Source organism: Gavialis gangeticus, unplaced genomic scaffold (genome assembly GCF_001723915.1).
Source record: "Gavialis gangeticus isolate Ggan-Ray unplaced genomic scaffold, GavGan_comp1, whole genome shotgun sequence".
NCBI lineage: Eukaryota > Metazoa > Chordata > Crocodylia > Gavialidae > Gavialis > Gavialis gangeticus.
Genome location: NW_017729027.1, coordinates 2736060 through 2752715, shown reverse-complemented (window position 1 = coordinate 2752715; position 16656 = coordinate 2736060). Strand labels below are relative to the sequence as shown.

The following is a 16656-nucleotide window of genomic DNA, read 5'->3' as shown; positions in this document are numbered from 1 at the left end:
GGGAACCACATTGGCCCTCTTCCAGTCCTCTGGCACCTCACCAGAGCACCACGAGTGCTCGTAAAGCCATGCCAGGGGTCCCGCCATGACCTCTGCTAATTCCCTCAGCACCGTGGGGTGGAGATTGTCTGGACCAGCTGATTTGAACATATCCAGTCCCTCCAGAAGTTCCCTGACTAGATCCTCCCTGACCCTTGGCCTAGGTGCGCCTCCCCTGGGGTCTAAGGGGGGCCCAGTGGGGGGGGAGTGTGTGGGGGGGTGACTGTTTGGTCCCTGCTCAGGAAAAATGGAGGCAAAGAAATCATTAAATATGTTGGCTTTGTTGTCTGGTGTGACGACCAAATTTCCTACTGTGTCTTGCATGGGCCCCACGTTACCCGGAACCTTCTTTTTGCCCCCTATGTATTTAAAAAAGGACTTCTTGTCCTTGATCTGGGAAGCTAGCCCCAGTTCCATCTCTGCCTTCCTGACTGCCCCCCCGCATCCCTGAGCAACCGCAGTGTAGTCCTCCCGGGTGATGTCCCCTCCCTTCCACTGGGAGAATTATCATTGAAAAGTATTAAAAGTATTACATCCCTCAGACATCGATTTGTGGGTATCCCTGGTGGCTGCTGGCAGCTGAGGAAGATGCTCCATTCCACATGTCCTGGGGGCATTTTCTCACATGGTAAGAACTTTCTTTTCTATTATACAATATAACTTGTTCACCATGCAGGTCACAAGCCCTAAGACACGGCTTCTCAGGAGATAATATCTGGAAGGAAATCATCAATACCTGAGAAGATGCTGAAGGATTGACAGGGCTTGTGGATCTTGTAAACATGCGGCATTAATGTTGGCAAGCTGCCCATTTCCGCACATCTGTTCTAAACTAGAAAACAGGAGATCACAGTGTCAGAGAATAAAATATTGAATTAAACATACTCTTGGTAAAGCTGCATAGAAATTAAAGGCAAATTAGGCTTGAACACCCTCCTCTCCCCCAATTTTCATTTTATTCACTATATCTACTTTCCTTGCTCAAACTGAATAAAATGTGTACTGGACTGATTTCAATCCAAGACAAAAAGCTACCATAAACTTCAGCCAGATGTTGAGAGCATTTATTAGCGACCTGGAGAGCAGACTGGAAGAAAAAATATAGTTTAAAAGAACTCCATCAAGCTTGACTTTCTCAAATGTGAACAAACCAACTGAGGAGTCTGACTAGGTCTGTGCTTACTTATGTCAACAGTTTGCCATCAAAACAAGTGATTTATCTTGAAATATAATATTTATTTTAAGAATTTTTAGAAATCCTTAAAAGTATATTTTGGGAATTCCCAGATGAACGTAATAAAGGCTGGTGTTTGTCATTATAGTCAGTGACAGTCCAGTCAGCTTATTAGATTAAATGCTTTAGTAAGGTGTGTTTAGCAGAGTCAAATTTCTTGGCAACTTCAGAGAATCACTGTCCTGCCCTGTTGAAGGCACATTTCCCTAATTTACAGCAGGCACTAAAGGAGGTTGCTACAACTAGAAGTTACTATGGCAGAAGTACGCCGTGGTACGCCAGGCCAGGGAAATGATTATGGTCCCCTCCACCAGCCACAGGCAGATGGGTTACAAGTTCCATCTTCATTAGCTTACTGTTCTGTGGGGCCTCAGGGATGTTTACTGTGAGCATTCACCTCAACTAGAGAAGCAAGACTGTGTTAAATCTGAGTAGAGGTTTCCTTGCTTCCAACTGTTACTGAGGCACTGAAGTTAAATGGAAAATTGCCCCACTCTGAATTATCCTCTCACCTGTGGAGTCTGGCGTGTGTGTACTGCAGGAACACACCTGTGTCTCCTCGACTCTGGAGAACCCGATTCCAGCTAAACTGATAATCAGATGAGAGACGGCCCTTGAAATCCTAAAACGAAAGGTAAGTAAGTGTCATGCAGCTATTGCTCTCAGTGCCAATGTATATTCTTTTAAAGAAGCAAACGTTGGAAAATGGTTCAAACGGACCTGAATGATGAGCGCTGCAAGCCCAACCATTTCTGCAGTCTCAAGAGGGTTTTCCAGTTCTTTAGTTGCTGAACAGGTACAAGCAAAAATAGATTATGTCACTCTGTGACAGTGAAATGGCCTCCTGGATTCAGAGCTACAGGTGCTGACACAATAATAGATTTGGTCAAAAGTAAAAAGATAAAACAACCCCCCCCCCCCCAAACAAAACAAAACAAAACAAAACAAAAAACAAAAACAAAACCACCTGCCAGGGAGCCAGGACAAATAGGACCAGGTTATAAAACCTCTTTGGAAGTTAACCCATGCCAGTACCACAGACTAGCACTTTTTTTTGCTCAGTATGATTTGTGGAGCTTTAAAGCCAGAAGGGACTAGTATGATAGCCCAGCCCACCCTCCTGCACAGCACAGGACAAATAGTATGTGGTGGCAAGATTATCAGTTTTTTCTCCTGAAACAAGAGGTTTCTTTTTGTAACTAGAAAATCCACTGGGCCACGTGCTCACAGCACCCTCAAGAGCCTCAACGACAAACTCTTCAGCCCCACCCCTTTATGAGTGCAGCAGGAGTGGACCCATGGCAAGTGGCAGAAGTGCTGCTGCACAGCACATGGGTTTAGTGCCAGGAAGCAAAACAGTGACACTAACACAGGCCTGTTTCACTGAGAGGAGAATTTGAGCACATTGGTTTTTAAATCCCCATGGTTTTGCCTCTCCCCAGTTCAGTGCCGAGTTCCCTCCACCCTCCAATGAGCTGGCAGCAAAATTAAACTTATTAAAATCCTGCAGTATCAGGCAGTGATTCAAATCAGTGGTGCTCAATTTTCTGGCCCCATGAGCCAGATGAGTGGTGTGGGACTGCCCCTGCCTCGAGATGGGGCCATCTGCAACCTAATCCAGTGAGCAGGGCCATGCTCTTCAGCCTGTGGGACTACATGGGTCCAGAAGTTTAGTAGCAGGGACATTTTTTTTTGACCCATGGGAAGCCCTGCAGGGCAGAAGACCATGCTGGGGGCCGGATCTGACTGGCCAGCCAGGGGTTGAGCACCCCCGATTTAAATTATTATTCATACGGTACTACAGGTTTATATGATGCTTTAACAAACAGCTTAAATGTATTTCTGGCCCAGAAGAGTTTGCAATCCATATATGGCAGGTACACTTCAAGGAAGGATGATAAGGAAAGACATGGTCAGAGCTAAGGCAAAAATCAGCAAGGAAAGGCCGTGCAGAAAAGAGGTTTACAATATGAATAGAAAGCTAGTGAGGGGGGATGTTTATTACACAGGAGAGAGGCTAATCCAGGAACAGATCCAGCATGACTGAGGCAGAAGGGAACATAAGGAGGCATTAAAGACTACACAGATAACAGGGCTTGAATAAACTGTGTAGAAGAAAGAGCAGCTATAAGCATGGAAAGGTAAGTGGTAGAAGAGCTATGCTCAGTTAACAGTAAGCCAAGAAGCTTCTCCCCAAGTACTTAAATAGGCCACATCAGGATAGGCAGGATTTTCAATGGCAGTTGTATGCCTAGCTCCCACTGGTCTCCAAAGGGAGTTAGGCACCCACTTGCCCTGAACACTTTTGAAGTTTAACCTGCATCATCTGAGCACTTCACAAAAGTCAATAAATTCACTCCTACAGCCCATCCCAGGAGCATGGAAGGATTACTGTCCCTTCACAGGACAGGAAGTGATGCACAGAGAGGTTAAAGGCAGCATTTACAGAAGTTCCTGCATGCCTTCACTGATGCAATCACCAACTTCCAAGTTCTGCTCCCAAGCTTAGACATTCATCTGCTGCATCAGTACAGGATGAAAAACCTGACTTCCTGCCAAAAGGACATTAAATTCCCTTGATTGCAGGGGTGTTGTGAAGCAAAAACACATAAAATCTTTTGCAAGATACTTGGGAATCGGTGATGAGGAAAAGTTATTTCACATTCTAGCATGGCCCAAAGTATTATTACCACTTTGTTTATATCACAGAGATGGAAAAGGACAGATGGGTTACTGGACCTAGGGAAGTGCCAGTAGAGGGAGTAAGGGACAGGAGCACTGCAATTTTTCTGAGAGAGAAACGAGTAAGACCTGACTCAGCTAACTTTTTGCAGAAGCCATGTTTTGTAACATCCTTGTACGGGCTTCATCCAAAACATCTTCCAGGAAAACCACCTCTCCTCTTCGAGTCTTCATGCCTTGTACTAACCCAAAAGGCACATGCTGACACCTGTGTTAAAAACAACAGGACCCAAAATTATAATTTAATCAACAAATCTGCCTGCATTGTTTGCTCAGGGCAGAGCCCTGGACCAGGATCTGGCAGTAACACAAGTGTTGTTCCAGTGTGAAAAATTTGGTGACTTGTCAGTACCTCACACTGCAGCAACCACAGCCATGCACATTGCTCAACTAGGCAGGAAGGATTACTTTTCTGACAACCTATTATTCACATGCTCTCAGGAGGTGGTTATACGCTAGCAGCTTGCAAACAAATTACTTGGTAAAATAAGTTAAGGGAAAGGAGGATGTAGGGTGTTGCTTGAGAAGTCACTGAGATCAGAGTATCAAAGCAATACAAATCTGATAACTAAGCATCAAAAAAGAAGAACAACAGTAATACAACTACAGGTGGGCAAGTGAGGCAGAAGCCTAAGCACTGACTCGGAGGGTTTGCCAGAATGGTGGGTCCCAATGAGTCCTTGCTGCAGCAGCAGCAGCAGCGGCAGTCCTGCATCAGGGCAGTAGCAGCTGCGAACACAGATGCAGCAGCAGTAGCTGGGGTCTTTGAGTCCCTCTGTCCCTTTGACACAACTGCTGATCTCAGCTCCAACCCCAGCCTCTGCTCTCCAACTGGTTTTGCCCAGGATGGAAAATATATTAGTTATACCTGTAGGTCATAATATCTTATCATGCCTACATTAAACTAAGAATATATTTTAATCAAAACCAGTGCTAAAATACATCAGTTATTTCACTGTGCAAGATACCCAAACACTAACCTTGTTTTTACAACACCCTTTTTCAGAAACATAAAACAATTTTAGTCTGACTCTAATACGGGCAAAAGGAGCCAAAATCATTATTGTAAATAGAAATCCTTCTGTTAAGCAGAACTTAGTCTGTCTCTTTTAACCTGCGTTCAGATTGCCAACAACAGTTAGAATCAATAATGGTGTTTTTGTGATGGATTTTTGCTTTTCAGAACCGAAATGAACCCAAATTCAGATCTTTGCTAAAACTATGCCCCCCAAAAGCATAACTGCTTTTAACATATCTATGTATACCATACACCGATACTGTACTATGAAGTCTTTGACAGGAGTCATTTCCTCCCTTTCTACTTTCACATTCACATCAAAATTTAAGAGGCTCTTTGATGGTCATCTCTTATTTTTCTATAAATACACCTACCCCAATAAAAAAGATACACATGATGACACATGCATACGTACCTCTCGGCCCATTCACAGTCCATAAGCTTCAGTATCTGGAACAGTTTCTGAAAGTGGGAGCTTTGACTTTTATCTGTCTTAGGGGAAAAAAGTGGTGCATTTTAGAAAATACTTCCACTTAGGCAGGGACAGAGCACACCTAAAACACAGGATGGCAGACTGGACTTGAAAAGTATTAAGCTTAAGTATCAGCTTAAGTACTAGGACATTAGGGTCTGGCACCTTAGTAGAATAAAAGTATTTTATCTTTTTGAAAAGTGATTATTTTAAAATATCCATTTTAGTCCAGGACACTGAATTAAACTGCAGCCATCACTGCTGCAGTCACAGATTCTGCTCATCTCCCATCAAGTGACACCTCCATATTCATGGCAATGCTCTTGCTAGTGCCCCATGATTTACATCATCATCAACTCTTGCAGCTCTTTTGAATTCAAGTACTGGATAGAAACATCATGAAAGGCTATCAACAATGTGCCTGCTTGGGCTGAAGAAGCTTCATTGAAAACTAGAGGCAGTCTCTTCTTGCCTAACCTTTCTGACTCCATAGCACCATTAGACCCATGGCTTTTACACAACATATCAGCAATTATGGGTAGGGACCTATTTAATTTGCAGTTTCGCAGATTTCATGGAAACTGCAACATCAACAACAACAACAAAATTAATAAAAATAAAATGCTGGCTCCCCAGTGGGAGCCAGTCTTTGTTGCCAGGAGGGGGAGATGCTGGCCAGCAGCATGGTATGAAGGGCAGCAGACAAGATGGCAGCTGCCTTCTTGTCCCTCCTCCCCGCACTGAGGCCTCTCCATCAATCAGTGCCAAGGGACAAGACCTGCCTGCCAATCGTTGCTGAAGGGCAGGGCCACCACAAAATACCTGCAAAATTGGCTCTGTGCACTGTGAGCGAGCTGACAAAACCCCTCGTCTTGCTGCGATTTAGGCAGGTCCCTAATTACGAGGCTTGGTATCCATGCTCAAGTTACACACAGTAACTACACACACTGTACAGTGCTCGTCTCCTCAGATTAAATATGCATCGTCTGCATAATCTCAAACTTTGATTAATCTCTCCTGTGACTTAAAAAATCATCACAAGAATTAATCTTTTTTCCATAATGGAAAACAGATTTGGTCCCGACCACGTGTGATGCAGGTCCTATCACCCAGCTGAGAAGGCAGAGCTTGCCACTACTCCTCCATTCTTGTTCACTCCTGAACTTCAATCCCCCAAGCCCTATTTGACAGGTCGGAACAAAGTACAAAGATGATTACTGCCTGGAGTTTCTAGAGCTAGCAATGAGTGCAGGTTTTGTTCCTCAAAGCATCATATTGCAGTCATACAGCCTTCTCGTCTCTTCTGAACAAGCAAGATACCATATCTGATGTATCTATAATCACACTGGTCATGTCAATTTTTATAGGATCAAGGACCTAAACAGAATTGCCTGCCTATTATTATAATTATTAGGCAGGACCATGCCCTTTAAATGGGATATAAATGCAGGAGGGTAGCTTTTACAATAGTCTCAAGTAGATTAATATTAGAATTTAATAACCAAAAAAAAAAATCCAGATTAAAAACTACTGCTAAAAGAGGTTAGGTTGATAGTATATGTCCGTAACTCAGGGTAAACTACATTACAGAAAGGTTGTAACGATCCTAAAAGCAGTCTTGGATTAGGGTTTTGGATGCAGTGGTTTTGCAGCTCAAGTTAAAATTAAAAAAAAAAATCCAAACTTATTAAAAGGTATGGGAATGCAGGATTAAGGCACCAAAACAACTTTATCCCTCCCTTTATCCCTGCCTCAGTGGTATTATAGGAGTCAGGGAAAAAACTGATGAAAAAAGGTTTTTAAAGTCTGTTTAAAACTTGTCTGATTCCTCAAACAGAAGATGTAGGGCAGAAGGGACCTCAGGAGGTCATCTAGTCCAATCCCCTCAAGGTAGGGTCACCCCTGATTAAAACATCCCAGTCAAATTTGTCTAACTTAGTCTTAAAAACTTCCAAGGATAGAGACTCCACAACATCTGGGCCACATATTCCAGTGCTTAACCACTGCTATAGTGAGAATGTTCTTCCCAGTATCCAACCTAAATTTCCCTTGTTGCAAGTTAAAACTGTGGCTCCTTGTCCACTTGTGGAACACCTTGTGGCCACAGAGAATAATTTAGCTCCATCCTCTTTTTAACCGTCCTTCAGGTATTTGATTCAATATATTTAGTCTCTAAACTAAATAATCCCACTTTTTTCAGTCTTTCCTTCTAAGTCATGTTTCCTAGTCCTCTCTGCTAGACTCCAATTTGTCCACATCTTTTTTGAAGGGTGAAGCCCAAAACTGGATACAATACTCCAGGTGAGGCCTCAGCAGACCTGAAAAAAAGCAGGAAAACCATTTCCCTTGATTTGCAAGTGACGCTCCTATTAATACAACCCACGATGCTGTTGGTTTTCCTTTTGCAAGAGCACACTGTTAGCTCATATTCATTGTATTGTCCACTGTAATTCCTACATCCTTTTTCATAGTACTGTAGTAGTACTGTAAAAGTAGTAGTCAGTCAATCCTCAGTCCATATTTGTACATGCAACTATTCTATCCCAAGTGCATGACTTTGCACTTGCCCTTACTGAATGTTTTTCAATTTATTTCTATAATATAATGAAGAAATTTAGCCCCCAGCTTGAGTGGAACCTTCAACTGAACCTTAACTATGGTACTATTACTGCCTCCAACATAAACCTCATGTATTTTTGTAAGATGTTGAACTTTGTGTTTTGCTGACCTCCCTAGAGGCCTTCATGAAATAAGTGGCTGGATCTGTGAAATTTGTTATGAATGATGTTACGCAGAGTTACAAGCAATAAACTAGTTTAATGTTTTTAAAAAGCTTTATAATCTCATAAAATAAGACTCAAAGACCTTTGGGTAAATTTCTTATATAATAAGATTTGAGATACAAGATTGGGACCCAACCCGTTGTATTTAACTATTATATACCTACCAAATACAAAAGTCCTCTGTACTGATAGATTAGATTCATAGAAATCTGATCTCAGATAACCTATGGTCAAATCCAATTTGCACCATATAAAACTCAGCCTGTGACAGACATTAGAAACTCCCACCATGTAACTGGGCATAATTCAGCACAATTGGCTGGCCTATTTGTAAGATAACTTCAGGTCAGTCTTCTTGAAATCAGCCTGCAATATTAATCCGTCCCTTCTACAAGCAGCAAGTTCAGCCAATACAAAGAGATAACAGTGCCAGAAATATGGTTCAGTGTTCAAAACTGTGAACGTTTAGCAATCCATTCCTTGTGCTTATGAAAAAAATAGATTAGATATTGACTAGTAGACTTAGGAGTTAATTTCCCTTTCTAGCTTCTATCAGAGACTAAATTTCAATGGCCAAATAATCCGCCTTGAAGATTCAAATTTTTGCTGTGGGTATCATAAGGATTAGGCCCAGGAAGCATGAGAAGATACCAAGTCACGTGGGACCAAATAGTTATTAAGAGTTAAAGTAACTGGCCACTAATATCCTAAGGCTGCTTCAGGGCACTGACTCTGCACTTGTCTATTCCATCATCATAGTTTACAACCTTCACCCTCTGTAGGCACAAAAATGCTGAATTAATTTTTCTTTGAGGTTGAATACAACCTCCTTTGGCTGTATTAGCTCATGACAGTAACCATAGCATATCAATAAAGAGAAATGTAAGGTACTACACCTGGAAAAAAATAATCACAAGCACAAGAGGGACCCTTAATGTCCCTTCAAACCCCAGGACATGAGCAACTGTGGGCATCAACCACCAGTATAACAGTAAACATCCCTAACTGCTGTGCTACCAGGCAGCTTCCTGTAACAGGAAATGGGATGTGTTGCAGTTGGTGTAAAGAATATTATTCCTGTGACCAAAGAGGGAAAAACAAGCTCATGGCTACTCCCAGAAGGAAGGAAATAAAGTGGTAAGATTATTTACTCAAAGGTATAAAAGAAAGTTCTTGGGGATCCTGGTTTTACAATCACTAGTTCTGGTGATTTTTCAAAGACACTGCTTTCAGTAGCTCATGGGCAACAAATGCATTCAGCAATTTTGTACTGAATAATGAATGCATAATACAAAGCAAGCTGTATGGATGCCTCCAGACACATCATAAGAAACATGGCAAAAAATGTGAAGATAACTTTCCAAAGATCATTAGCTGACTTCATATATTAAAATGTGATTTTTAAAATATTCTGTCTCCAGGGGGAGAAAAAGCATTTAAAAGGCAATCATATGCTGCCTCTTTACAACTGCTAAAGAATAGCTTTGTGCAACAAGCGAGGAATTAATTCCACTCTCCATTACTGGCATTGGTGCTATCATGCTAAGAAACCGAAGTTAAAATGCTACTTGTCTGCAGCTGCATTGTCTGGATTGATTAAATGGTGCTTGATATGCAGACTAATGTTAAGGAAACTGATGCACTGTAAAAAGCTGTACAATTTCACATTGGTGATATTATATTGGGCCTTTAAATCAAAGTTTAGAACATGAATTTAATAGCACTTCATATCTTTTTTTATACCAGCTCAATTGCAAGAACAAGGTTTTTGACTTGCTTAAATATTAATGATGCCATTTAACTGAGAAACACAATGATGAATAAGTAAGAGCTGTTTAGAGCAAATTACAAATAACTTTTAAGACGGTTAGTCCCTCGCAGCCATTTTCCATGTTATGAACCAAAAAGGATTGAAAATCATCATGCTACATTATTGAATAGTAGCTGCGCAATGAAAAAATGTCTGTTGCGATGCCAAAAGTACTATGCACCAAAGTCATATTGGGAGCAAGAGGCCCCTTGGATTAATGGGAAAGAATCAAACTCATTGTGTGCTGTATCTTGGATTACTTACCACATAAATCATAGTATCAAAATTATATGTATTCATTCGGTCTATAGCAGCAGCAAGATCTCTGGAAGAGATAATGAAAAACTATTTGGACTCTCATTCAAACTAAATAAACTTCATTATTTAGAATGGACTGCCAACTGGGAAAACTCTCTGCTGTTGTGGGAGGAAAGGAGGACTGCCAGGCTAAATGGAGCAATATGTATTTCATGCTAAAATATAAGCATCTGTATTTTGTTCACTGCATGCATTTGGGACTGTCAGTCTTGCTCTTCTTAAAAGCTTTGATTAGTCAGAACAGTGACTAGAGAAACTACATCTTGCAGAGCACAAGTCTAATCTCTATGTTGCTACTGAGATAGGAAAATGGCCAACAAATTGGGGAATACTTGTGAGCACTTTACAAAAGTTGGACATAAATCATAGATTTCACTCCTGAAAGAGTACTAATCACAGTCCTCAGCAATGGACAGCCCCTGCTCAGTACAACCTTCCTCAGAGTTCTGCACATGCTCAGCAAGACTCATCTCAAACAAAAGACAAGCTTGATTAGTTTGTACTATATGCTGCAAAACGTGTTCTCATTTCTGTTTTAAAAGACTTGTGAAGAATTCAAACACAATAACACCAAAAAATGAGTGGTAATACAGAAGCAGCAGGCCATCAGGACTGCAGAGCTAACAAAGATGTGGAAGAACAAATTATTCTACTTTACACTATGTGTCAGTGAGTGCACTAGTAGACATGTTCCTTCTCTAAAATATTTGTTGGAAATTATTTATTAAGCAGAAAATACATTTTGGTTTTGGGCTGTTTCCACGGTTGGAACTGTAAAAATACTGTTCTAATTAGAAACAAGGGGCGCTGACAGATGTTAAAAAACAAACACACAAGCAACAATGGCACTTTACCAGAAGAGAAAGCACATTAGTTTGACCCAGCTCCTCAGCATCTGTATAGATGGGGAGCTTCAGCAGGGCTTTTTGGCACTTATCTAAAGCTGATTCAATCAGTTATTAGATAAAAGTGCCAAAAGCCCTGCTGAAGTGCCCAACCTATACAGATGTTGGATGAGCCAGGTCAAAATAATGCAATGCCTCTTCTGAGCATGTGCTGTGCTTGGCACAGGGGTGTGTCAAGCTTAAAGCAAAGCACCATTGGGGTGGGGTTTGATATCTATAAGCAACCAAGACAATTTGCTAATGGACCCTCTGAGAGGGTAAGTTTTAAAAAAAATAAGGCTTTTCATTTAATGCCCTTTCAAACCATGACAACATTGTCACTGTAAGCTTCAGCTATTATGATTATTCAGCACTCAATACTTTGTAGCACCCCAAGAGTAAAAGCTTAAGTCCCCAAGAAAAATTACAACGGCAGCTCCAAAATAATTTACTAGTGAACTGAACCTGAACTTTAGCTCAGACACAAACTTACCTTGTTATATAAAGGGATGTCCCATCACTGCGTGCCACAACAGAACATGATGAGAGGCCTCCCTTTTCAGAAAGATCTACTATTCCTGTTCCTTCCCTGAAAATTAAGAAAGAAAATATTGAAATTAATGGCAAAATGACTTTGAAATAGAAAAAGATTTAGACTACATACAAAAAAGGTCTCTTTTTATGCTGTTTCCTGTTACTTGGGTCAATTTTATTCTTTTTATGAACTAAGGATCTTCCCTCTCCTCCTCCATATCTTTTAGAATCACTTCTTTCACTTTGCCTTCTGTTAGTGGGACCAGAGAACTGCCCACTCTCACTCACAAATATAGTTTTCACCCATGTTAAGCTGCCAACAACTCAGGAGGGGGATCACATCTAAACTTAGGTTGTAAAATGCTGAATATTAAACACCTCCACTCTGCCCATTTTCAGCTATGATGTTATGGCTTCTGTACCAAAAGAATCCTTCTGATTATACACACATAAGCATCCTCAATTTTTATATATGTGAAATAAGATGTATGCCAACAGATAAATAAATCATAATTGTTACTCTGTTAACAAATTATATTGTTCATACCCCGTTTTCTGAAGGAGTCCTTTTTTATCCAACATCTTCAGCACTTCTTGGGACTTCTCATGATAAAATGATTCTCCAGAATATTCATCAAAATGCACCCCTAGACGCTAAAAAGTTCCAGGAAAAAAAATAGCGAGACGCTTTTTCACTTTCTTTGTATCTTTGCTACACGTCAGATGATGGGACTGTATCATAGGTCAGCTACACAGACAGTATAAAGATGCATTTATTCATGAGCCCCATATATGTCAAACAGATGGGGTGTTTGGGTTTTGACAATCTCCAATTCTCCAGTACAGAATTTAGCCTTCGTCAGGCTCAGGCGTGTGAGCCCGAAAGCTTGCAAAGAAAAAAATATTTTTTTGCGATTTCTTAGCTGGTCTAATAAAAGGTATCATCTCTGCACCAAGAGTTCTAGTTTTGCATTTCATGGATTTTTTAGGTCGGAAGGGACCTCACTCAGTAGGTCATCGAGTTCGACCCCCTGCCCTGGGCAGGAAAGAGTGCCCAGTCACATTCAGTCTCAGTGCGACTGAATGTAACACTTCAACAGGACAAATATTATGACTTCTTTCATTTCACTTTTTGACCCTTGCCCTTGAAGTAGAAGTAAGTGCAGATATCCCTACTAGGGATTCTGATATTTAAAAATGCCGTCAATACCAAAGGTTAGATTTCTGAGCACCTAGGAAAAAACACAGTGTATGAAGTGACTGAGTGTCTGACAGGTTCTTTCTGAGGTTTGGGATATCTAGGTGATTACTGAATCATAAATATTATAATACATAAGTATTTTAATGTCACTTTACAACATTCTGGTGATTCCCTATCTGGAATACCATGTACAATTCTGGTCACCAGTGCTTAAGAAAGATTTCAGTCTACCTGGCATAGATACAGAAAAGTTCTATTAGGATGATCGGAAGAATAGAGAACCTATCTTATGATGAGAGAAGACTACGGATACCAATAGACATAACACTGTAACTGAAGAATGGCACTGATTGGGAACCAGCTCACAGCTGTCCCTGAACAGAAGTATCCACGTGCACTGGTAAGGGTTCTAAGTAGACGCATCACCTTTTTGGGATTGCACTGCTGCTGAACACTACCAGGGGGTGCATCATGCCTTCCAGGGAGAAGCAAAGGGATTGCCACTGTGTTGCCTCCTGCTTGTGGTTCCTGAGGGGCGGGCTGCCTGCTCTGAGGGCTCTCCCAAGATCTCTTTGGCTTTTCAACCCCTGTCTGAAAAGCCATGCTGTCACTTTCACCTCCCTGCTAGAGACCTTGTCCTCCAGGATGGGAAGCTCATAATAATAATATAACTGCAACCCAAATCTTTTGTTCTATGCTAATCACACTCTGGGTTTAAGTTGGAAGCAGCTGCTGTACAACTGCCTTTCAGTCCCAAAACAAAGGCACCTGGGACAGGCTTTCAAAAAATAAATGCAAGCTTCTCTCATGCAGGAAAGGAACTAGTTTCACTTGCTAACTTACATGCAAGATAAGATTTTACCTTAATTCAACACTATTTACAGATAACTTTTATCCTGTCTACTGACACTTCCAGTTGTTTCTCATGCTTACGTAACTGTAAGTATTTGCAGTTTTATTATTGTAATAAAGTTAAAAAAAAAAATGTAACGTACAAATAAAATGGAGAAATAATAAATACTACCTGCGAATCTACTACACTTATCTGAATCCAAGATGGTTTCAGATTTAAGACGACACCCTCACAATTAGATTATATACATGGAAAATAATAAATTAGTTATAATTTTCCATATATGGAATCTGGAGGGTTGTCTTAAATATGTCAACTGCACTGCTGTGGCAGGAAAAGCAGAAGCAGGTGAAGGGCCAGATTCCTGGCCCTTGCTCCCCATGTGCTCTCCACCCCAGTGCCTGCCCCTGCTTTCCGTTTCCTGCCACCCATCCCCCTGTACTCTCTCCTGTGCCTTCCTCCTTGCCAGTTGCCCCCTGCCCCCCCACTGCCTGTTCCCCCTATCTACCCTGGTACCTGCTCTCCCCCACTCCATGCCTTACCTCTGCCACCTGTGCCCCCTCTCAACCTGCTTCTCCCGCTGTTTCCTTTCTCAAGTAACTCTGTTCTGCAGCAGGCAGTGGTGGTGGGGCCCCAGTGAGGCACAAGCAGCTGTGAAAGCTGCAGCTGGGTTGGGGCCAGAGGAATCAAAGCCAGAGCAGGAGGTAAGCAGTGATGAGCGTGTGAGGGGAGAGGAGCAGGCTGTTCTGTCTCCCTGATCCACACACCATGGGTCTCTCCTGTATTCTCTTCCACTGTGTGGTCTCCCTGCTGCAAGCCCCACTCCTGCTGCATAAGCCATCCTGGCCCAGGGCCATAGCCAGAGCTGAGCCACTGTCTGTGCCAGGCTGGTACTCCAATCTAAGATAAGGCTTCCCCTGCCAAGATGATTGAGGCAAAAACCTCTTTTTGGATTCAGGTAAATATAGTATTGCATGGATTGCACTAACACAGATCTGTCTAAAATCATAACTAATAGAAGCCACTCTGCTCTGTGACTGCCTAACAAATAATGACACTACTTTTGTCACAGGCCTATTTGGAAAGGTTTCCCTTTTTTTTTTTTTTTTTGCTCTTGCGAAGTACTGTAAGAAGGTGAAATGGTTCCTTCTACTCTCAGGGTAACTAAATTTTGGCAGATTTGCATTTAGTTTGTGAAGTATGTTGGAAAAAACTTGTGCTAGCCAATGTCAGTTATTACTGTCAAAGCAGAAGAGGAGAAGATGCCATGTCAGGATTACCTGGAGAAGACGCATACCTTGTAAATATGGATGTACTCTTCAATACTGAAGTTTCTAAAACACTGCCACAGTGACAGCTCCTGTGCCTCACGTGACTCCAGTTTTTTAAAGAAATCTTGTGCCATCTTCTTTACATTTTCATCTTGTGCTGCTTTGTTAACCTGTACATAGACCTAAAATGCAAGCGCATGAAAAGTGTCTAATAAATCAGATGTTAGTGGAAAACAGAGTAATATCTTCAAGAGCCACCCAGCAAGGTATGACGGTAACATTAGAAATACAGCTCTTTTTTTTAAAGAACAGAATTGTGGGCTGACTGGACAGTTCAGACACACATGGGAAAATTAGCTTTTCCCTAAACACAAATGGTAATCCTACAATTGCTACTGATAATGATTCTGCTACTTCACTCTTCTACCCTTGAATCATTCAAAGCAAAAAATGATACTGACTTCATTTGTATGTAAAGGAAATGACAGAAACTTAAGCTAGGGTTCATTTCAAATGATAGGATCATACCAGTGGCATACAAAGAAAATACAAGTGGATTGTCTAACTGATGGAGCCAGTGTCAATTTGCTAGAAATACTAGTAGGTGCTTAAAGCATTCACTTGTGCCAGAGTACATAAACATTGGCCCCTCTGGTGGATTAGCACATTCCTTTGGTTCCTAAAATCCAGGGGATTAAATTAAGTATGATTCTTCTCCCTCCCTGCAACCCAAATTTAGCATTTAGAAAACATGAAGAAAAGTTCTAAAAGCCCAAATGTTATAAAAGTTCTATTTAAAACTAACCAGGTTCAGCATGTTTCGCATTTTGACTCTGACAATTCAATATTGATGCAACACTACTCATTTTGACAGGTTTATAAATTAACTTTGGTCACTACATGAGTTAGAAACTACTGCTCTAATTTATCACAAAAAACACATCCCAAATTCAAAATAACACCCCCACCAAACCAACCCCCAACACGCACACAATTGTAACTGTGCAACACAATAAGTTTAGCCAAAATATCCTGCTGGTTCATTTAGCCCGTGAAAAAGCTCTCAGATTAAACATTCTTGAACTTTTTCCCTTCCCTACATTTCTTATAAATGTTTGGGTTATCAGTTAACCAGATGGTATCAGTGATGACCCTAAAGCTTGAGAGCAGATTAAGGTTGTGGCAACCCAGTTGCAGATAAAGAAAAAGTTAATACTTCCTTTGAAAGAGCCTAACTGAACACAGTTTCTTCCTTCTTGCAAATGATTTTGTCGAGCCAGAATATTTGCAGTTAAAATCCTGTGTCAATATTTGATACAGATCAGATGCATAATGAAACAGTTATAGTAGGCAGAAATAGGGAATAGTTGAAATCTATCTATTGGTCTCACTGGCTAAGTACAGACATTCAGAGACATTAGGGGGAAGTTAAATTGGGTCAAAATGGCTGCCCTATATCAGATAAATCTGGATGTGGGAGCCAGGCCTGTAGGGAGA

The 16656-nt window shown here is 41.2% G+C and overlaps 1 protein-coding gene across 2 annotated transcripts in view; it reads right to left on the bottom strand.

Moving 5' to 3' along the window:
• RARS2 (arginyl-tRNA synthetase 2, mitochondrial) overlaps positions 1-16656 on the bottom strand; it is an 86821-nt gene that overhangs the window by 12487 nt on the left and 57678 nt on the right. For both annotated transcript variants that reach the window (XM_019520370.1, XM_019520371.1), the window contains 9 exons: positions 15186-15341; positions 12382-12488; positions 11794-11889; positions 10363-10423; positions 5449-5525; positions 4099-4223; positions 1994-2061; positions 1786-1895; positions 776-871 (listed from right to left, as the gene is read on the bottom strand). In XM_019520370.1, the coding sequence (XP_019375915.1) occupies positions 776-871; positions 1786-1895; positions 1994-2061; positions 4099-4223; positions 5449-5525; positions 10363-10423; positions 11794-11889; positions 12382-12488; positions 15186-15341 (896 nt within the window). The remainder of the gene's footprint in view (positions 1-775; positions 872-1785; positions 1896-1993; positions 2062-4098; positions 4224-5448; positions 5526-10362; positions 10424-11793; positions 11890-12381; positions 12489-15185; positions 15342-16656) is intronic.